Source organism: Lissotriton vulgaris, chromosome 3_1 (assembly GCF_964263255.1).
Source record: "Lissotriton vulgaris chromosome 3_1, aLisVul1.2, whole genome shotgun sequence".
Lineage (NCBI taxonomy): Eukaryota > Metazoa > Chordata > Amphibia > Caudata > Salamandridae > Lissotriton > Lissotriton vulgaris.
Genome location: NC_141689.1, coordinates 711,159,652 through 711,183,183, shown reverse-complemented (window position 1 = coordinate 711,183,183; position 23,532 = coordinate 711,159,652). Strand labels below are relative to the sequence as shown.

The 23,532-nt window shown below is 43.6% G+C and overlaps 1 protein-coding gene across 2 annotated transcripts in view; it reads right to left on the bottom strand.

The window, feature by feature from the left end:
* The window catches only part of CAMK4 (calcium/calmodulin dependent protein kinase IV), a 1,210,775-nt gene that overhangs the window by 692,020 nt on the left and 495,223 nt on the right, over positions 1-23,532 (bottom strand). For both annotated transcript variants that reach the window (XM_086961011.1, XM_086961012.1), the window contains exon 2: positions 18,825-18,903. In XM_086961011.1, the coding sequence (XP_086817137.1) occupies positions 18,825-18,903 (79 nt within the window). The remainder of the gene's footprint in view (positions 1-18,824; positions 18,904-23,532) is intronic.

Here is a 23,532-nt window from a genome sequence, read left to right as displayed (position 1 = left end):
ATGGTCTCAAGGTTGATGGAATATTTCCATAGAGTTGTTATAAGTTATTAAATTAAACCAATTTCACATTGTTCCTCTGTTGCTCAAAAAAGAATATATGCTGCTTTGCTATTTTAGGGTGAGAGTTGGGTTATGTAGCATTCTATGAACTGATCCTGAATACTTATACAAATGTTCAAAGTCCATGCAAAGATTACGAACTGATTGGGATGTCAATACACATGAAGACATTTCAAGGAAAAACTACAAGTGGCCCCTGATGCTTATACACTTGAACAAAGTTCAAGAAGAGACTACAAATTGATGAGGGATGTCAATAAACATGAACACATTTCAAGGAAAGACTTCGAACTGTTCAGGGATGCTTATGCACATGAACAAAGTTCAAGCAAAGGCTTCAAACTATTCAGGGTTTCTTATACACATGAACAAAGTTCAAACAGAGACTACAAACTGATTGGGGATGCTTATACACATGAACACAGTTTAAGGAAAGTCTATGAATGGATTGGGGATGCCAATAAACATTAAAACAGTTCAAGGAAACTTCAAGGTGATTGAGGATGCTTATACATATGAACATAGCTCAAGCAAAGACTATGAACTGATTAGGGATACTTGTACACATGCACACAGCTCAAGGAAATACTTCAAACTGATTGTGGAGGCTTATACATATCAATAAAGTTTACACAAAGACTACAAGCTGATCGGGTAAGCTTAAACACATGAACATAGCTAAGAAAAGACTATGAATTGAGGAGGGATGCCACTACGCATTAATACAGTTCAAGGCTAGATTTCAAACCGATTGGGGATGCTTATACATATGAACAAAGTTCAAGAAGAGACTACAAAGTAATCAGGATGCTTATACACATGAACACAGCTCAAGGAAAGACTTCAAATTGATTGAGTATGCTTATGCACAAAAACTAAGTTCAAGGAAAGACTATTAATTGGTGAGGACTGCCAATACACATTAACACAGTCAAAGGAAAGACTTCACACTGATCGGAGATGCTTATACACATGAACAAAGTTCAAGTAAAGACTACGAACTGATTAGGGATACTTGCACACATGTATACAGTTCAAGGAAATGCTTCAAACTGATCGGGGATACTTATACACATGAACAAAGTTCAAGCAAAGACGCAAACTAAGTTCAAGGAAAGACTATGAATTCGTGGGAAAAGCCAATACACATTAACACAGTCAAAGGGAAGACTTCAAAGTGATCGAGAATGCTTATACACATGGAGAAAGTTCAAGAAAAGACTACAAACTGATCTGGGATACTTATACACATGAACAGAGTTCGAGGAAAGACACCAAACTGATTGGGGATGCCAATATAGAAGAAAATGGTTTAAGGTAAGAATACAGGCTGATGTGCTAATACTCACAAACACAGTTCAAGAAAAAATTACGACCTTATAGGGGAATGCTAATACAGACATAAATAGTTTTATAACTAACTACAATTGTCATAAGGGAATACAGTCTTTCATGCATCAGTAGGCTGTAAGTCTTTCTGGTAACTTTACTCCGAGGACTGAAAGTTCTCTAAACAGAAAATAACAACACGTGTCCTTTAAAGTGGGACAAGTGCATTTTGACACTGATCTAAGTGGAATGAAGTGTTCTGGAAACCACGCTCTTTGATAGCCACTTACGGCAATTCGTCTTTGTCTATATTGTTAATGCTTCTACATTTCCGACTATTCAAGGGTGGTTGTTGTTGCTAGGGGCTAAGACGATAAAAGGATTGTGCACAGTGCCATGAAGTCTCAGCTGAAGATGTGAGCTTCTGACATTTGGCATACAGAAATTTAGATTCAATACTTGTTTTTATGTTGTGTTCTATCAAAAAGATAGGAGGCTGCACTGCATGTATGACTAACCCATACTGGAAGGAATGAAAAGCTAAGAAATCCCAAACAATTTAAGGACCAAAAGCTACACATTCTAATAACTAGCCTGCTCCATATCTGCCCAACTTGAATCATTCTGTGCTTTGCCTGTAAACAGCAACACTATTTTAGGTATTCAGCAGGAGGGGGCTTTGTCTATTAGAGAATTGATATTATTAAAGATTCGCCTAAGAGAGTTCCCTTGATTGGATACCTTGAAGGAAAGATAGATATGCTTTATTTAGTTTGAAGTTTTGTATAGCACTTTACTGCAAGAAGAATGCCACCAGGAGTGTTGACAGTAATGCATAGTCAACTATTACATACAGCCATTGTGAATGTTAACATTAGAAAAGCCAGGAATAAGGTATATTATTATCATGTTTCTTTGTGCTACTTGTCTTCCTTTCATTCATTTAAACTGATTGAGATATTTTGACTGAGACTTTGTGAGTTAACAATAAAGCCCCAGATTTGAAAACATAATTTGTAGTTTCACAAGAATGATTATGTAACAATAAAAGCAATATTGATTTTGGAATGAAGGGTAAATGGAAAAAGTGCCAATCATATGCATTAAGAAAATTCAAACTTCTACAGCTTTGTGAAATATGATGAATATTGCCTGTACCTGGCAATACATATCTTACAATTTATCTAAAAATCAAAGGCAGAGGATAAAGTTCCACATGAGGCAAGGCTGACATGCCCTTAAGCTCACAGCCCCCTTGTGCTGCATGTAGATTCTTAAGTATGACTTGGATCGATTGACAGATTCTCATATCACGTGATGCATTAAAATATAATAAGTGGCAGAGAATAATCTACCTATTGACATACATATGTAGTTTTCTTATTCAAGGTGCGTCAGACAACAGAACATGCATGTAATAATTAAATAACACCACTAATAGCTCGTAATAATTTATTTAAAACGAACAGGGCAACAATGGCACCTGTTGGATATGTTCATCTGCCACTGCCGTTTAAGGGCTCGCCTTCACCATCCTCCACGACCTCACCCACGGATGGAAAGAAGGAGCCCTGCCTGCAGCAGCAGAAGTGGATTCTCGAGCAGACCACTTCCTACTTCTTATCCGGACCCACCACCCCCTGCCTTTCACCAGTGCCAGAAGCTGCACACTTATCAAGGGCTTATACAGGATAGGGGTGACAGAACTGATTTTTCTTTCTGGTTGAGAAAAGATGCTATGTTTTTTAAAGTATTCAATCGTGCATAGAAAATTGCTTCATATATTTCCAAATTTCTGGGACAAAAAAGCCATACCAAGTGTTAATTCCGAATTTAAAAGCTGTGTTGAACAAGATTACGTTTACAGATATCCAATACCTTTACTAATTTTAGCCAAACTGCTTCACAAATATAGAATGACTTGTCCAATGAAAACTGAACCTGCATTTTTATTAATTTACGATGGATTTGGCCAAATTATTAAGTAAGGAGATCAGACAACAGAACACAACAAAAGGCACAAGGCCTACTACAAAGGATTGGATTGTGGTAACTGAAAATCTGCTGGCAGCATAGGCATAATCTGCACTGATTCCTGAACAAACTTTAATAAGGTGCTAGAGAGAGAAAAACACAAAAAAGGGAAAGGAGGAAGAGGAATACTGAAAAACAATGACTAAGGGCCCGATGTAGGTAAATCTAATTTACCACTTCTAAAATACCGAATCATACCGATTCGGTATTTAAGAAGTGGTAAATTAGAGGGGGGGAAATGTAGGTAATTCAGATTCGGTAAATACCGAATCTGTAAGATTCGGTATTTACAGATTCTGTAAATACAGAATCGGTATCCCCCATTGATTCCTATGGGCCTTGAAGCCCATAGGAATCAATGTGGAATACCGAATCGGTATTTACCGATTCGGTAATTACCTATTCTTGCAAGGGTGCAGGGGGTGTCACTTTGACACCCTCTAGCACCCCAATTACAGGCTTGTGTGCCATGTGGTACACATACATGCCCTATGGGCATGTCTGTGTGTCACATGGCACAGTTGTGCATGCACAGATGTGCATGCACACCTGGATTCGGTATTTTACCACCCAATTGGATTGGGTGGTAAAATACCGACTCTTAAAGCCCTGTGGCACTCTGACATGTGCCAGCTACATCTGCATTTACAGAATCGGTATTTTACCGAGTCTGTATTTACCGATTCTGTAATTTTACCGAATCAGTAAATACAGAATCGGTAAAATACCGATTCTGTAAATGCATGCCCTACATCTGAAAACCGTAATACCGGTCGGAAACGGCCGAATTCGGCCGTTTCCGACCGGTATTAGGGCACCTACATCGGGCCCCATGAGAGGTAGCAGGGATGAAAAAGTTCCTACAAGAGTGTGGTTCAGAGTCAGGGAGTATCTAATGGTGGATTAAAGAGGCATGAGGTGGAATCAAGATTATACAGCTTTGGAATTCAGCACCTTAGCCTTCAATTACCCAGGTGCAAGCTTCTGAAAAGAACTTTGACCCGGCACTTGCTCTTCTACAAATTTGGCACTGGGCATAATATCCCTGTTCAGAGTATATTGAGTGATGGATATTCTGATGGAAGAATCTTCATCAGTTTCACCTCCTGCATCATCATGCCTGGTCAAGGTAGCTCTGTGGAAGACCACCAGGGAAATGGTGGGAAATGGTGACACCAGTGCTTAACTTGTACAACATTAAGTGCCAAGGCTCTCATCAGGAAGCCACTGCAGCCTACACCAGCCATTGCCCCTGCTAGCGCTACCAATGACAGTACCAAACCAGCGACTTACCATCACACTCCAACTAGTGTGACAATTCGGACTATTCCAGGTCCCCAAAGCTATATTATTAGCAAGGACTGCAGATGTTAGTCAATAGCATATTGAATTAGTAAACAACTGTTGTTGTGCTCACTGTAAATTAGACAAACAGCCCACCATGTGGCAGATTGTCATAAGTGCCGGTGCTGACAATAAAGCATCGGCTCAAATTAAGCATTGGGTGACACACTTTCAGGAGGAATGTCTTGCATACAATTCCATTCACCAAAAATGCCAACTAAAACTATGAACATTAGCCTCATTCAGTTTTCCCTGGGGACATGATGCTTGTGCCAGTGGCTTTGTTGAGGCGGTTCCTGCATTCACATACGTTGCCACTCACTATCTGTCAGCTCTAGTTCACATTGAGTCTCCTACTGCATTGTTCAGTCAAGCATGCTATTTTGTCTCTCTAATATGCTGCATGAATGCTGGTGTGAAAACTTGATACGTGGGCGATGCATGGAGATCGTTTATTGTGCAGATTGGGTTTGTCAACACAACCTCTCATCAGGGCATTTCTGAAGGAATGTAAATACACACCAAATTATATGCACACTGTACTTACACAGTGACAGCAGTGCCAGGACGCCATGCCAAATGGCGTTGTGCATTGTCTACTTGTCCTAGCACCCGAGGCTTACACCAACTCTGACTGCCCCATCTCAGTAACAAGCCAGAAGAACTCATCATGTGGGATACCATGACAGCAGAGTCTTGTCTCTGTTCTATCCGACAGTGAAGTGACAGCGGTCATGTACCTACAGATGCTATGGAAGTTGGATCTGAAATGTGCCCTTAGGGACTTTGGTATTGTTAGAACTGGGGTCACTAATTCCACTGAGGTAGCTTGGCGCGAGGCAGGTAGGCACCCGAAGGCTAGGTGTAAAGCAGAAGTGCAGCACACACTCACACTGAGACAGGGAGGCACACCCAATAAAATGACACCACACCAGATAGTTGTTTAAAACAAGACTCTTTATTCTAGAGTTCTTCAAGGCAGGTAAGTAATTTTTTCTAGGCATCAAGTAAGGCCTTGGACATTTCCTAAACATCAGGCAAACTTGACTGTAAATACATCGCTATCATGTATGGGCAAGCTAGGCAATAACATTCCTCATATGCAAGCTCAGTATAAACAACATTTCATAGGACCAGTCTCAATGTAAACCATTTCCTGTGCATGTGTTTCATTAAAATGTATAAACCTCTGCTTAAATGGCACATCAGAAACAGGAAAACATTTCCCTGCTGCAGGACAGGTTGCAAAGGACACTCCCCTAGCCAGGGGTTAACTGTAGGCACACAAACAGTCAACAATTAAGGTTAACACCCAGTTCAGGGGGCCCTCGGTCACTTCTCCTCTAATTCCAGGCCCTTGCAGTATTAATTAGGGCCACCACAGGGTTAATCAGGGTCAAAAGGCCCAGCTGCAGTCTCCGGCAGGGGAGAGGCGGTCACGGGGCTGCCTCTCGTGGGTTCTGGAGCTCCTCAGCAGCCCCGCTATCCCTGGGTACTGTTGCCCTTTAATTCCGGCCTCCGGGAGACCCTGGCTCCTTGGTGCAGCTCTGGGCAATTCGGGGGGGGGCTCTCACACCCCTGGAGCCCCCTCGCAAGTATGTGGAGACATCCCAGGCTTCCGATGCCTCCGATGCCTCCTCCGGCCCAGAAACCGATCAGGGAGCCAAGGGGCAGAGGCGGGTGCGCAGCCGGCAATCGTAGCGCGGCTTGTGGGCATGCGGCCGCCTCCACCAATGGATGCGCAGCTGGCGGGGGTGCAGCCTATGACGCGGCCGGTGCCCCATCACGTGATGGTGGTTGAAGCTGCCTCGGAGGCCCAGCGTGGCCTGCAGAAATCCTGCGGCGGCCTACCCCAGGCTTCGGGGGCCGTGGCGGTGAACAGCAGGTCAGGCGTCTGGGCCACAGCGGTGTTTTGCAGGCCCCAGCGCACTTCCCAGCAGCACCCCAGGACAGCGCAGGTAAATCCAGGCTGCGGCAGTGATCGGTCACAGCGCTTTCCAAGGCACGGTGCTGTCAGGTACCGGGCAGCGGCAGTGAGGGACCACATCGCTTTTAACAGCACAGCACTCCCCAGGGTAGGATAGTGCTTAGAGATTGTGAGGGGCAAGAGCGCGTTTCAGGCCACAGCGTTTTCAAGGGCAGGACAGCGCTTGAAAATGATAGCGCTTAGGAGTTCACAGCGCTTTGAGGAGACAGCAGTTCTGCCAAGATAGCACCTAGAGTTGCCAGAGCATTGGGGGCAGAGCCAGAGGTAGCCTGGAGGCATTTAACAGCAGTCCAGGAGCCTAGGGAAGTGCTTAGATGGGGCAGCGCTTTTACCTGGTTGATCCCCTAGCAGTCCTCGTGGCAGGTAGGTGATTTCTTACAGCGTCTGATGGTTCCAGCGCCCTTCTTGTGTAGTTTCTTGGGGGGGGAAGTGGGGTTGAGTTGGTGGCTTCAGAGACAGGATGGTTCCCCTTGGCACACTGGAGGTGGTTCCCTGGGTTCCCCAAAGCTGGACCAGATCAGCAGGCTGGCAGAGTCCCTCACCTAACTTAGAAAAGCAATGCCTAGGCCCAGTCAGTCCCAGTGGTGTAGGTTCCTCCCCTAGGCCCAAACGCCTAAACTCCTGCAGAGGTTCCCCCAGGTCCAGTGGTGCCTCAACTGACTAGCAGGTTTCCCTCCTTCCCCCTTATACCCCTAGGTTAGGTGACTACTCTCTAAAGGTGGCAAAGGGTAACCCCTCTCCTAGTCTGGAAGGTTCCTGGAGCTTCTACATTCTAGGCTTTGGACTGAAAAGGCGGGATGGCAGTGTTACTGTATCCTCATGTCCCAGCCTGCTCCTGACTACTAGCGTGTCTACAAAGGCCACTCCGCGCTAGCAGGGGCCTGTGGCAGACATGTTGTTGGGAGAGAGCACCTGCACTTCAGCACTGTTTGGCAGTGGTAAGGCGCACAGAGACCTAGGTCCAACAAAAAGATGGAAAAAAACAAGGCTAAGGGCAAAAAACGGGGTAAGATTACCCTAGGCCTGACAGGTCTAACAGGGATATAGGACGTGTGGATGGTGACCCATTTTGGAACAGTGAATTGATATGTACCCATGCGTATATCACGATTTATGTTAAGATGAAGTCGGTTATGTATATGGACATTTGTGGACCTTTTAGATGTCCGATATTATGGGTCTTGTTGAAAGGCAAAGTTCTGTGGTGATTGTACTTGACACCTTGGCTATGTCCTTTATTTGCAAAGATTTACTGAAATACAACTTAGTTGATTGCATAAAAAAGAGGCCTGGGAAATTTTAATTTTCAGCGAAATCTACAGGATTTTCAAATTTTGTGCTATGCGAAATTCATGACATTTTTCAAATACTTGTATTAGTCAATTTTGTGTACATTTCTGCATACACATACACATGCAATTTTCTGCTTGAACTGATATCTTGCAAGACTTTGTGTATGCAAAGTGCATGCTCACGTCACAAGATTCAGGTGGGATACCCTGAAACCACGGAAGCATTGATTTTTATGTACTTTCTCACAATTTTACAAAAACTTTCTCACAATTTTACAAAAAAACTATGTGATTTTGCACACCCTCATATATGAAGCCTCGTTAATGCTTAAAATATAATGTAATCACAAAGTGTCAAGCATGAATGCACTATTAAAAACGTTCATTTAGGCGTTGTATGTTGAACATGATAAAAACATCACCTGACAAAAATATCCTACACTAAACATCCTTTACAAAATATCGGCCCGTTGGGTGCATTTTAATGCTAACTCCAGAGAGGTGATACTTTTGTCAGTTATATTTCAGACATGATATTTATATCAGTTGAGGTTCTGACTATAATATCCTGGTTCCACGCCACTGGGGACACAGGGTAAACATGCAGACCGGTACTATCTATTCAGGTGATGTACGTGTACAGTTGGTGCGGCTTATGTAACTGTGTAATGTTTAATATTCATATCTTGATTCCTAGAGATGAGGTGAAAACGGTTATTCACCTCTCCTGACAGGACATAAATCACAGTAACCTCAAAAAAATGTCATAACAACGCTATGCTTTTTATTTGCGTTACCAGCAATCTTCTCTTGAACATTAATCTTTTGTTGCAATTCAATTTTTTTTACGGAAAGGCCCATTAAAATCCCCAGAGAAATGCTCTAATTTCCCTTTTAAAAGGTCATATGAATATGTTAATTGGCGTGTGCAGACGTGGAAGATGCGTGCCTCTCGCGGCCTGCAGCTGCCTCCGTCCCACGTGGGTTCAGACCATATGATGTGCACAGATCAATCTCGCACACAGCGCGCGTGACAGCGCGCGCTCCACATGCTGAGACCTTGAAGAGAGGTTAATTGGAGCGCAGGGTGCTCACTTGCCAGCGAGCAAGTTCATGTAATAAACACCAAAGACTAACTCGCGCCACTCTAACGGTGGCCCTCAGAAGTATTGCGATGGGTGCTGTCAAGAACTCGTAACATTCCTGCATGTCCTATTGATTCTGAGATTTACAGTCTTTGAAGCAGCAAACTTACACAAGACATAGAATTGTTTTGTAGGAAGAAAAGCTGCATTGACCGATTATAAACGGAAGTTGGAAGAGTACTCCCATTGGCTCGTACAGCATGGGCGTGTGAAAACGTCTGAGATGTTTGGAAAGGAGAGGATTCCACCAGTTTCTGCAGAAAAGCTGCGAAGGTCAGAGTTTCCCAGGAGTAGTTATGAAATCATTTTCTCAACCTTATGTTTCTCACGTGTAATACTTAGCAAAAAATGTTTTTACCCCGAGGAGTAACCCCTTCAAAACGTGTAAGCTTGTGTATGTCAACATACTAAGGGGCAGTACACAAGTCCTAAATAAAGATGTGGGGGGACGCTCAGACACAGGAAGTGACGTCACGAAAGGTAAAAAAAACAGAAGTGGGGGACGCTCAAAGACATGAAGTGACGTCACGAAAAGTAAACAACATAGACTTCTATCAATGGAAAAGAAAATACTCATAGGGAATGCTTCAATTCCCCTCCGAAGGGAAACTAAGTTGTTCCAAGAAAGACGAGAAATGAGCTTCATTGGCAAACTCTGTAAAGCGTTGCTAATGTGTAACGCAACAGTGGGTCAAAATAGTGTTAATTAAGGGAGTGGGGGGTGTTGGAAATGGCTCTAAAGGAAATTAGAAACGGAGTGAACGTATGCACGAAGTACGTCAAGGTTGGGAGATCGACGGGGCGGCCGGTCCGGTAAGTAACGCCATCATTGTCCAGTCCAGCTTTTGGGCAGGGGGGGCGGCGTCCAGCCGGTAAAATAAGTTAAAATAAGTAGGGGGACGCCGTCCACCCGCGTGGTACCCCGACTCGAGCCCTGCTAAGGGCCTAATATACAGCAGCTGCCCATGCAGGTGAGAGTGGTGGGGCCGAATTCGGGGAGGGGAGGGGGATGAGGGGGGGAGGGGTTTCAGAGGGAAAATGTATTATTTATTTAAATTTCCCTCGTGGTCGTCAATCGAATCCCTCCCAACCTGGCTCTACCGCTCTTTCCTGCTCGGGGTGCTGCTGCTGAAATAGAGTTTGGTGAAGAGGCTACTCCATCGATGAGGGAACGTAGTAGCCACTCCGTCAAACTGTAGTTCTGCCTCCCTCATTTAAAGTTAGGCAGCACTGAAGTAAGTCGGTGTCAGAGATTACTCTGTCTCTACGACTGACATACACGTCTGACGGCCCGACAGAGGAAAGGCCATTGGAGTAATAGTATTTGACCGACCAACCCATTTAGAGTGGTTGGTCAAATAGCCAATTTTCACGATCCATCACCGCTAGGTAAAAGCTGGCGGTAAGGAGAATTGGAAACGTGTATATGATCCCCACACCAAGGTAGAACTCTTCTATGGCAAGGGGGTCATTGTTATTGGGCTTTGTGATTTTATTTTTGAGTTGCAGTAAGGCTCCGTCATGTTGACAGAGCCGTCCATCAAATGTTCAATACGTTTAAAGGAAGTGCTGTGATGGTGGTTTGTGCCAATGCAAGAGATGTGCGCGGGGCTGGCAGAAATCGCGACATTTGGCAGGTGGAGTAGCCTCATCATTGTAGTAGTGAAATGTTCCGCCATGCAAACGGTACATACTCCAGCCGCCAAACTCTAAATTAGGACCTAAGGCATGTATCTCTTTCCTGGGACATCCACAACACACCCTAGGGGCCGGAGTTGCTGAATGGAACATTACTTTGACTAAATCTATTTCAAAGAGTAGATTCATATTGTCTCAATATAATAATGTGCGCACAATAGTGAATTAAGTTATTTGGGCACCTAAGTTCAACTAAAGTACTCAAATACCTTTGGGAATCAAGCTCTCTGGAAACCTTTTTCTTTCTTTTCCTAGAACCCTAAGTGACAATGCAATGAAAAAAGTGAGGGCCTGATTAGGACTTTTGGTACAGCGGGAGCGCGGGCGGTACGCCACCACCACACTACCGCTGCACCAAGCCATTGTTGATCCACCTGCCAGATTAGGAGTTTCCTCCTGTCTGGCATGCTGGTTTTTGGCGTTCCCACCGCAGTGCCTGTAAAAATGGGTCCAGAAATGGAAACGCCAATAACAGTTTCTGCACGGCATGGACTATACAGCCCATGCCATGCAGGAACTGGTGTGCTTGTACACAGCATCCACATGGCCTGTAGGGCCCCCTTTGTTTCCTCTTCGCCATGAAAACCTTAGCGGAGCGATAACTCGTAATATGCTTGGCAGGACCCTGGCAGTCCTGCCAAGCATATTGCAGCCTCAGAACTGCTGGGCCACCACCACAGAACGGCAGTTCCCTGGCAGTGTCAGCTGTACCATGACTGTCTAACCGCCCAAGTCTTAATGGGGCATTCGGACCACCGGTGCGGTGGTGGCTGGACTGCCACCGCCACGGCACCATGAGTCTGGCGTCCTCGGACCGCCAGAATCGTAATACGGCCCTTAATCATATCAAGCAACACTATCCCTAATCATGAATCATGTTTCCGCCAATCAACAATCAAAATTAGACCCTGAAACAGAACGAGGACCCCTTATTTCAAATCAAATACACAAACCAAACAATTCCTTGCTGCCCAACCACCAGGCAAAGTGGTACCAGTTGCAACCCCTTTAAAGAATTCTTTCACTAAGACAAAATTAAGCTCAATCATAGAAAGACACAATAGAGATATAAGTAAGTGTGTAAGTACTGCACGGCTGATTTGAAAATAATGAGTACCTTTATAAAACACAGGCAACTTTCCTATAATAACGATCTCTAAACTTTGTGCAGAAATGTGGCATTTGCTTAATTGTGCATAGCATGTTTGTACTGGTTTACAGCTAATTCCCACATGAAAAGGAAGCTTAACACTTCCACTATTTTTTACTAGGTGACATATGGCAACCTTTGCCGGTATTAGCACACGCTGGATGCGTATAGTGGGTGTGTAACGTCATTGGGTTCAGGTCGAGATAGAGGCAGTTTAGCGGCAGCTTTTAGTTCATGCTGACCACCTTCGCTAGCCCTAATCTCAGCGTGCGTGTAATAGCATTCCCGGGATCACCTTTTCTTTTTTTTAGGATGAGCCAACTCCTGCTCATTATTTTAATCACAGCACCTACCTGCGTTGCGGACATGATGATGGCCAAACATGTGGCCTGTGAGTGGCAAAACCAAGCACGGGTGGTGCTAAGCAGGGTGGCGGTAATGCTGCCGGGCCTAGCTCCCACCACAGGACTGAGTGCATGGCAGTAACATGCAGAGGCATGCAGCATAGGCTGCTGCACAGAAAGAACCATGGCCGCTCGAACCATGGGTTCAATCATTACTGGACCGTTTGGCAGTAGAGACAGGGCTGGAGGCCATTGCTGGAGATGAGAGGAGGCACTTACTTAACCCCCCTGAGACTCGGCTCTCTGTGAACCCCCTTTGTGAGCTCCCAAGCAAGGATTCACCTCCTCGGGTAAAAGTGGCAGAGTCAGCACAGTCAGCCATGCGGATGCCTCAAGAATGTTTGAAAGCCCTGCTTCTCTCCTGGTTAGCTGGATACAGTGTAACAAACATCATTGCAACAAACATTGAAACCACACCTGGGAGTGCAACTGTGGCAACATACCGGAGAGCCTGCAAATGAAGGCCTTCGTTCAGTAGGACAAGAATTTGCCAACCCTCTCTACCCCCCAACCTACTGAATTCTCAAAGAAGCTTGAACAGCAATGCGCAGAAGAGCACAGGTGTGGATCCTTGCTCAGGCGAAGACCCCAGACCAGACGGGCTCAAATATTACAGTCGCAGACTAGTTGATGGCTGGTATCTCCCAGTGCGTTGACCAATCAGCTGCTACAGACACAACGAACAGAGACTCAAGCACATTACAATATGGTTAAATCTGAGCACATAAAAACACACTATTCCCTAAAAGCAGTTGCTGGGCCTCTTGGCACAATCATGGAGCAGATGACTAGTCTTGAGAGGCACTCAGCAGAAAATGAGGAGGCAACCTGTAAAATTAATTTACAGGCAGATGAGAAAGCCTCTTTAGGGTTGGGCTTAAAGGTGAAGGCTGAGGATTTGGAGAATCATAAGTAGCGGCATCATTTGCATGTTTTGGACCTCAAGAAAGGGGCTAGAGGAAAGGATGCCAGTGTGTTTTTGGCTGAAATATTTAGAAAGGCTTTTCCAGATTTATCTGACTGGGTCTTTGATTCACAAATATAGAGCATACATAGATTTCCTTTACCAAAATGAAGAGCATGGCAGTATGGTAGTATATGTTCAGGAACTGATTCTCTGCCATGTGATGGTGGAGCTGCACTGGCAGCTCAGTACAACCATTGAATCACTTACGGAAGTGTGGGCTCAGGTTTGCCTACAAGCACCCTTTAGATTCAAAATACACAGGAATGAATGTGCACAATTCTGCAAAGAGTTAAAAGAACAGTGGTCCTGATGAATTCAAATGCAATATTTTAATAACATCTTGAGTTTGTTTGTAGGCGATAGGATTATTGACCTGAATATTTGAATGGATTATTCTGAGAGTGAAGTATGAACATCACATTACCCGACAGTTGGTTAAGTTGCATTTATAGGAAGAACTTGGTCAATACCTAAGCGTTATAATGAAGAAGCTGATATTTAAAGGAGTAGTACATGTTTTTGCTAATTGAGGTACATCCTGGAAGAATGTGACAAGTGCCCAACATCAGATAATTTGATAAAATGTGTTCAATAGACTAAAGACGATGAAGAGTTTCTCGATAAATGCCTGCCATAGTCAACAGCAATGTATGGGTTGATTTTCCTGTGGGATGAGGGTTACTTACTAGGGTGGTTGGGTATGGGTACTGTTCACAGGGGGTTGGCGTTATATTTCTATAATTGGGGGGAAATGGAGGAGATATAGGGAGAAAGGATTGTAAGAAAATGTGATTTCAGGAGCCTAGATTCAAATGGTTTGTGCATGACCAAGTCAAACCCTATTAAGATCTATAAATGCGATGGTATCTTGCACACTTAACATTATTAGCTGTAATGTTTGATTGCTGAACACACATTCTTCATAAGGACAGAGCAATTAGCACCTTTCTGACTACGTATAATCTGCATATAGTTTGTGTTGGAAATTCATATGGCTAACAAAGATCTATTGAAAGTTTTTTGCCAGATGGGGATTAATGTTTCAGCATGTACCGCACAACAAATACCAAGTATAGCGGTCACTATATTTAGCGCGTATAATGTGCGCAGCCAGATTCTGCAAACTTTGGCCAACACAAATGCCCGGTGGGGGGCTACACAGGTACAAATTGAACAAAATAAATTCATCACCTGTGCAATTTATGGGCCCAATACAGACCATTCACATATAAATGTTTCTGTTCGTTTTGAATTAGCCAAATGGTCAGCCTGTGGAAAAATTTGTTGGAGGAAATTTCAACTGAGTATTGAATTATACGCGTGATTGAACGAATCAGTTAGCTACCTTGAGAATGAACCTAGGGGCATATTATCAAGGGGGTTTATCTCCGTTATTTTGGCTTTAAAAGCCAAGAAAGCGGAGGTAAAATTATCTCCCTATTACCTAGCTGTCGCTAACACCAGTTAGCGACAGCTAGTAGGAGATAGCGACCATCTTGGGCCCCGCTTTGCATGTCAGTGATATTTATCACTAATGACATGCAAAGTAGGCGTGCCAAGATGTTAGCGACTGGAAACAGTCGCTAACATCGCTATCTCCTATTACCAACTTTTGGAGATATTCGCGCTAAGCGCAAATATCTCCAAAAGCTAACACCTGCCCCTGAGCAGTTCATAGCCATGTTATCCACTGGTAGGTGGATAACATGGTTAAGAGCATTAGCTCGGTAATGCATGAATATCGCTGACTTTTCAGCGATATTCATGCATTTCGGCCGATTTTTATCGCTTAGGACAGTGGTTCCCAAACTTTTTTGAACCGTGGCTCCCTTGACGGGTTGGAGGTTGGCCGTGGCTCCCCACTATTTTTTTGCCGGTGGGTCAGGCAGCGCACTGTGCTAGGCATGGATTTTTGGCTTGAGTGTTTTAGGCCACGCCCTTTGTTGCATCGGCCACGCCCCTTTGGGACCCCCCCCCCCTGTTTTTTTTCATCCCACTTGGGGCCCTGCATTTGCATGGATGTAGGCGTGCTTCACCCGTCGTGCTACTAGCTGCATGGGTTTGTGTTTTGAAAAGCGCCACTGGAGTGGTGCGATTTTGCTGAAGCTGCTTTGTTGCAGGATTGGGGATGAGCTGCATGGTTCGCCATCTGCTGCTTAGTCTGCAGATGTTGACCGAGAGGTTGTTTCTAGCTCAGACAGATCAAGGGTTACTGGGGATGTGGCGATGTGTTCCCACGTGTGGAGAGACACTTGGCAGAGGTCTTTCAGTGGCTTGTTTGTGTATTTGGCTGTTTGGCTGGTGGTGATGAGGTGGAATGTTTGTCCAGACAGAATTGGTGTGTGTAGAAATAACAGGATGATGGGGTATGCTGTCGATTTTGGGAGTGGTTCTGGTTGCATGGTGAGGCGGCGCCTCTTGGAGATTATTCCCAGTTGCACTTGTTTGGCAGCTCCCCTTCTAGAGATTGCACCCTCATCCTTTTTGGGCCTGCTTGGACCCGGGGTCCCTGGGCCCAGAGGAGCGGCGAAGGTTCTGTCGAATAGATGTTTTTGGCAGGCATGGGCGTAGCGCAGGAGTGCGTGTTCTCGGGTTTGGGTGCCCAGGAGAGATTGGCTGTGGCCTGCAGAAATTGATTTGCAGGCACCACGGAGGGGGAGCCCTCAGTGTATGTGGCTGGTGGGGAGGGGGTGGGGGGTTCTACTCTGTGCTGGGAGGCCCCCCTCTCTCTCTCAGTTGGTTTGCCCTGTTGGGTGGTTTGTGTTAGTTTATTGGTGCATGTTATTTGCAGAGCAGGTGTTGTTTACCGAGAACTGCCTGGGTGCTGTTAGAAGAGAAACTAGCGTCACTTCGTACAAATTCTTAAAAATTTAACTGTCACGCACAATTTTATTTGTCCTTAAAACAGATAACAGGCACAGAACCTCTTCAAGTTTTAATACACACAAAATAGGATTCTTATTAGCAGAAGGAAAATATAGTATCGACTTTGAATTTTTGCAATCTGAACACATTTAACCACTTCCCTGCGGCGGCAATTCCGCCGCAGTGCTAGGGGGTGGGGGAGGTCGTACGGCTCACCTGCGCTTGTGAAGGAACCGCTCCGTCACGCGCCTCGGGTGAGCTGTGCTAGTGACGGAACGGTTCCGTCACGAACGCGCCCTCTCAATAGAACGCGCCGCGCAGGCGCGAAATCAGCACCGCGCAGGCGCGTCGAGCGGGCCATGACGGAACCGTTCCGTCACTAGCACAGCTCACCCGAGGCGCGTGACGGAACGGTTCCGTCATAAGCGCCGAAAGGGTGAAAACATACAAAGAAGACTAAACAAAAAAAATAATAATAAATGATTAAAAAAAATAGAAGGACAAAGAATGGAAAGAAAAATATTAGTTTACCAGCCAGCTCCAGCACTGGAATATTTTAGGAGGATTTGCAAACATGAAGAGACAAAACGCTGTCACTTACAGTGCATGAGAGCCCATAGCTCAAGTGAGTTAACCCACTGGTCCAGCCTGTATCCTATAGTCGGCTGGAGTTAAAATGTAATAAACTGAATATACCAATGGAAATAACTGAACCGGGAGCCACCTCTGCACGTATTTGTTTAAAAATGATGGTCATTTATTAATTGCATATGGTGAAACAGCTAATGCTGTATGAAGGCTACATTTAATAAACACTGGCAAAGCTAAGAGGTCTGCCCTTTGGAAGTCTCCAATTTTTTTTTTTTTAGAAAAGTGCTGCTGTATAAGAGTGGCATGAATGTGTGGGGGAAAGAAAAAGCTATTCATTGCAATAATACATTTAACTAAATCCATGAAATAAAAGCAGCTCTGCCTCACAGTCAGCACGGAAGTCAGCTACTTTCCATGTGGAAACAAGAGCAATATGCCGTCACCGACAGTAAAGCGAGCTAATGGCTGCCCCACTCCACCATTCTGTAGGCTGCATGGCTTAAGAAAAATGTTAATTCTAGTTTTACAGACCAAAGTAGGATATGGGTGGATCAAAAGCCCATATATGTATTAATTTGGATTTTTTTGTGAAAACATGAGGTTAGTGAAACAACGAAAGCGGTATGTAGGCATAACATAAAAATGTGAAAGGAGGTGGCAAGTTGTACACCATTAATGGGAGAAAGGGCATCACCGAGAAGTCTATGAGGACTAGGAGCATTCGTCTAACAAGGCAAAAAAATTAAGTTGTGTCAATACTTTATGCATTCATTTATAATACCGCTTAATCACAGAAAGGCTGAGCAGGTGTTGTGTTTACCGAGAACCGCCTGGGTGCTGTGTTAGAAGAGAAACTAGCGTTACTTCGTACAACTATCTCCCCCCACACCCACCACTGCCCACTCTTCTCAAAAGAGCCCCATCCTGACAGAAACAAAGGCCGCCGGCCCGTGTGACGGAGGGGATGTGTTTGGAGCTAGAAGGGGGGGAAGGGGGGTACAGCTGCGCAGTCCGGTCGGGCGCTCTTGAAGTGGGGGTGAGCTTATCGAGCCTGTGATTGCAGGAATGGGGGCGGGAGGTGGAGAGAGGGGGCTTGAAGCACGTGCAATCCGTGTTGAAGGAGGCATTTCTTTCATACTGCGCGGCACCGCGGCGCTCCTGACTTCTCATCACGGCGCACCGGGGTGCTGCGGCGCACACTTTGGGAACCACTGGCTTAGGAGATAAACCTTGATAATAGCAAGGTTCCTAAGTGATAAAAATCGCCGCAGCTCGGCAATAAAAATATTGCCGCTAAGCCAACATAGCGATAATTATCGCTAGTTGTTGGTAATATGCCCCAAAGTTTTTAGTACTAATACGCAATTTGTACATGTGCATGGGCTTAACGATTTATGGCGCTTACTTAATGGTGATGCTAGTGGATGTACATATTACTCACATGTGCATGGGTATTATTCATGCATTGCTGTGCCATTTACCTCAAGCAGTATGATCCCTATGACCAACATGGCTATAGAACCTATGGTTATTTCGGATCATAACCCATAAGTTGTATGGGTTGCCCTAAAACCCTTTATACTTAGAGTCGCTATTCCCTATGCTATTAGTTGCAATAGGGCTATTTGGGAATACTGATTCACAATTATTAAATCTGTATCATTCACAATTTTTGAATGTTATTCTATTTCACTGTGTATGAGGCTCCAACAAGATTGTTAGGTGCCAGCACATATCAAACTTTGTAACAAACTTTAACATCCGCTTATTCATTATTCACACTCTTTAAATGCAGGCAAACAGTGACTAATTACGATCAGATTGCACAATCGCTAAAATAAAATAAAATAAATAAACATTCTTCTTGATAGGTGGATTACAAACAATTTAGACCTGCAGATATTAATTTACATTATGTTAATATATCTTAGCAAGCAGAAGTTGAAGGAGTAACTTACAGTTTTCTTCAACATTTTCACAGCAAATGGCTTTTGGGTTCCTTTTTGTCTGCATCTATACACAACAGAAGTAGCTCCCCTAGAGAAGTAAAAACAAGAAATGTGGTCAGATTTTTTAAAAGGAACTCTCTTTTTAGCATCTTGACAGAAAAAAACATAATGCACCAGAGAATCAAAAGACGCAAATGGAAGGTCTCTTGCCCACAAGGATTCTGAATAGTCTGTCTTCAGAAGGAGGCACAGAGATCTAACATGAAGAGTAATTTGGAGCGACAATTTTAAAAGATTTCCGAGAGATTGTCCAGTTAGATAACCTTCCACATGGTGGGTTTTCAATTGCAACCTCTAGCCATCTACATCCGAAAAAATTGACTAGCAAGTAGGTTGACAGTACTCTAAACCTCAATAGCTTCGCATACCTGGTAAATCCTTTGTTCATAGATACCAATACTTAATGAGTTAAGACAGACAATGGGCAGCATATATATCTGCGGAGAACGTAAATAAATAACCAACGTAAATGTCTCTCTAGCTTTGAAATCCTCAACTCCCCACATTAGCAAATGTTCAACATATCATGACATTCGACAGACCATCATTTCATCAACTCATAATCATACACCTCTCATCATCCCATAAAGTCCTCATCGCATCTGTTCATACTGCTATACTGGCCCTAAAGTACCTCACTCATCATCAGTCTATAATTCCCCAGATTACATTAGCTCGAATTGCTTAACATCTCATCACTTCATAATGCTGTTTAAAATGTAATGCTGATATGCCACACCTCATCAGTTTACAAGGCTATATATCTTGTCCGTTCATAATCACTCACATCTCAGGAATTTATAGACTCCAACCTGTCATCAAATCAAAATTTTCCATTTCGTATCAGATTACACAATGTGTTAGATTATCAGCAAATAATTACCCATATCTCTTCATCTCAAGCACCATGACATCTCATAATATCCATTCTTTACCAGTTCATAATATGTCCGTCACATCAGTTTTCCACATCAATGCTTATATTTATCAATCATTACATATCTATTGATTACCTAACGAACATTATCACCACTGCATCACTCAATCTCCTCCCACTGACACCAATTAGTTTACGTATTAGAATTCTCAGATTATCCATACAGAACCCTATATTTGAACTTTTATGATCATCATTTTCCATCTGAGTGATAAAACAATTGTTCTTGAGTTTTCATGAATTTCTCATTGGTGTCCATTGTTTCTGTATTCAGGACCAGGCGCGCAACACCCATTGGGCTCACGGGGCTTTAGCCCCCCCCCTCGTCGTGTGTGTCAGCCCGGGCTGACATAGCTTTGCGGGCTGGCGACCATCTAATTGCAGCCGCACCCGAGTACTTAACAGGTCTTTAAAAGACCGTTTACTTGTAAATTAGGCTTTTTTTGTGTTTTCTCCCTTTCTTACAGCCACTCTGTCTATGGTTGGAAGAATTAGCCCTCCCCAAAATATTTTCCAGCCCGCCCCCCTCACCCCTGAAATTTCGCTTAAGTTGCCCGCCTGTCCAGGACCCATGTATGCCTGGTTGCGAAGACCTAATGGTTTGCATGTACCACCTCCTCTATGACTGATGCATAATCTCTGTGACTGCAGAAGAGCTCCCAGACTACATTCTCAGCTTTTCTTCAGACAATATTTAATCAACAGCAAATGCTGTAAATAGCAGAAGGTACTCCCTTGCCTCTCTTACCCATCCTTTCTCAAGAAAGATATTGACCTTGCATGGTGCTGCATTGTGCCAAAGCATTTTCACTTAAACGCTAACAAAATGTTTGCTACTAAAACATTCAATTGTTTGTTACTCCTTTTTGAGCCCATAATACTTATTATTACATCACATTTTTTGACCTAAAACAATACAGTGGTAACGAGAGGTGGAGCGGACCTGAAATATGGATGGCATGGCTACCTAGACAATAGTAATTATTGCATAGTGTGTTCCAAAACATAGCTGATGGCCACAAATTGTGGTGCCTTTATGTTGAGGTGAGAAAGTACCTGCGCAGGCAGAACAGTGTATGCAGAACTATATTGCCTATTTTGTCAAAGGGAGAGAATGCCTATCAGGGTCGTCCCATCAGCAGGCTATTTGAGTAGTCCAGCTTGCCGAACACTGATGTGTTGGTCAGGGGTTAGCCTACCTCATATGGAAGGTATTGGCAGATATTTCTCACAATGAGCAGCTGAAATAAAGTGGTTGTAATGGTAGAGATGGTAGAGATGAATCATGGTTGAAGCTACAAGGCCATCCTTGGAGCCGTTGCTTGATTCGTAAAACATGAAACAACTTCAAGGGAATTGAGAGAAAAATGCTTAGCGCTGAATTTAAAACACACAGAGGAGGAGCTTAACCTGGACATTCAGCGGATTCATAGGGATCCATTCAGGCGTAATCCGCAACGTGCAAAGCCCCGCAAGATTCTAGTGAATTTCCACACGTTTCAACTCAAGGATCATATCTTAAATTTGGCCTTAAAACAAAAATCTTTGACAGGCGATGGCTTTTCCTTCCAAGTGTGCTCTGACTTGTCGAGGGCGACCCTTGATAGACAGTGGGAGCTGGGTCGGAGGATGGAGGCATTTAGAAATTTGGGAGCATCTGTCCAGTTGAGCTTCCCTGCAGCACTCAAGATCATGCTAAATAACAAAATGTTCAACGTCCGCACAGTCCAAGCAGCAGATGAATTATTGTTAAGCTTTGGCACCTCTAAAAAGTAACTCTAGCTTAATCACAGCCTGAGAAAGTTTGGGGGCTCTCCTCACATACCAGTTTATAGAGTTTATAAAGCTTACTTATGAATGAAAGCACAAAAATCTTAGCTCGGTATGAACCTATCTAATAGAAGATAAATATAATAGTTTAACTCAGAAAAGAAGACACTATTATAAAAAAAAAGGGAATCACTTTAATATCACGTAATGTTCTATTAAAAAAAAATATATATATATATATATTATGCAATAGCAAATCACATAGAGCACGAGTTTATGAATTTTTTCCCCTGAATAAAACCCTATAGAGATACCACTTTAAGCTATCTATTCAAATATTCAAATCGTAGTGTCCCTACCAAAAGGCTCACTAAACTTAGGTATATTTAGTCCTCAAATATTCTAAAATGTAACGTCCCGTCTGAGCCTGGATAGAGTATCAGGGGTATCACAAACCGGATCCCTTCCGGTTGGATAATCAAGGGTTCCTCAGGGGTGGGGGGTGGTGTTCACAAGGGAAGGGGTTAGGGAAATAAAAAATAAAATGTTTCTCATCTCTAAAATGGCGGTCGATAATTTTATAAATAAACAATGGACGAATCTTGCTCACTTTAGTAATACCAAGGGGAATGTATTAGCAGGACTCCCAGTCATTATCATTAGATATGCCAATTATGAGTACCATTAATATTCTCTCCTGGAATGTTAATGGCCTGCGCACCAAACCTAGAGCCAACACAATTGTACAATACATCCAAGATTTTTGTGTGCAGGTCATTATTCTCCAGGAGACACACCTGGTTGAAGTTGAAGTACTGTATTTGGTAAAAAAGAATAGATGGATAGATCTATCAGTTTCTACGTCTCAGACAGTTAATACAAGAGGGGTTGTCATTTTATTTAAAAAAAACATCACAACAAGACTTCTGAAGCAAAAGGTCGATCCTCACGGTAGATGGGCAATCGCGGCTGTTATGATAGGGGGGTCATGCATTACGATGGTAGGTTATTATGGGCCTAACCGCGATGATCCATCTGTCCTGGCCACGTTGTTCTCCGAGCTGTTACATTTTCCGGAACCCATGATAATAGCAGGAGATTTTAACATTGTGCTTGATCCGCAGCTGGATAAGTCTGCTTCTAGTCGACAACAGCTTCACTCTAAATCCAGAGACCTTCGAATTAAAAATATGCATCAATACGGATTTATTGATATTTGGAGGGTAAGGTCGGATCAGAAATCCGGCTTTTCCTTTAGAAACTATAAGTACCGTCACAGATCAAGGATCGATTTCATACTGGTAAACAAATGCTTGGATAAGACAGTCAGGAATATAACTTATCTACCATCTCACCTGTCCGATCATTCGGCTATACTCCTAGACTTTGAACTACAGTCCCAAATCACGACAATCAGATCTTTTCCCACATTCCCCAAGGATCTGGAGTATGTTAAGGCGGAGACGCAAGAATTCTTTAAAATCAACATTGGTTTGGCGTGCTCTAGTTCAGTATGGGACGCTTTTAAATGCTCTTTGAGAGGGATCATCAAGAATAAAACTTTGTTTCGTAAGAAACAATACACCCAAGCGGTTACACTAATAGAGGCCAATATATTAAAAGCCCAATCAGAATTAGAAAATTTAAACAATTGCTCAGATCATGTCATACATGCTAAGCAGAAGGAGCTGACGAAACTTAAAGGGCAAATGGCTTCTGTATTAAATCAGCGTATTCTGCAAAGGTGGGAAGCCAGCAAATTAGCCAATTTTGAATTCGGTGAAGGGGCAGGCAAACTACTAGCCTGGAAGTCTAGAACAGACCAAACGCGCAATAATATCGACTCTATAATTTCTGGCTCTGGTACAGCATCTTCGGACCCAGAAATAAGGTCAGCTTTCAAAGATTTTTTCCAGGCTATATATCGAGAGGACAATAACATCACCTCTA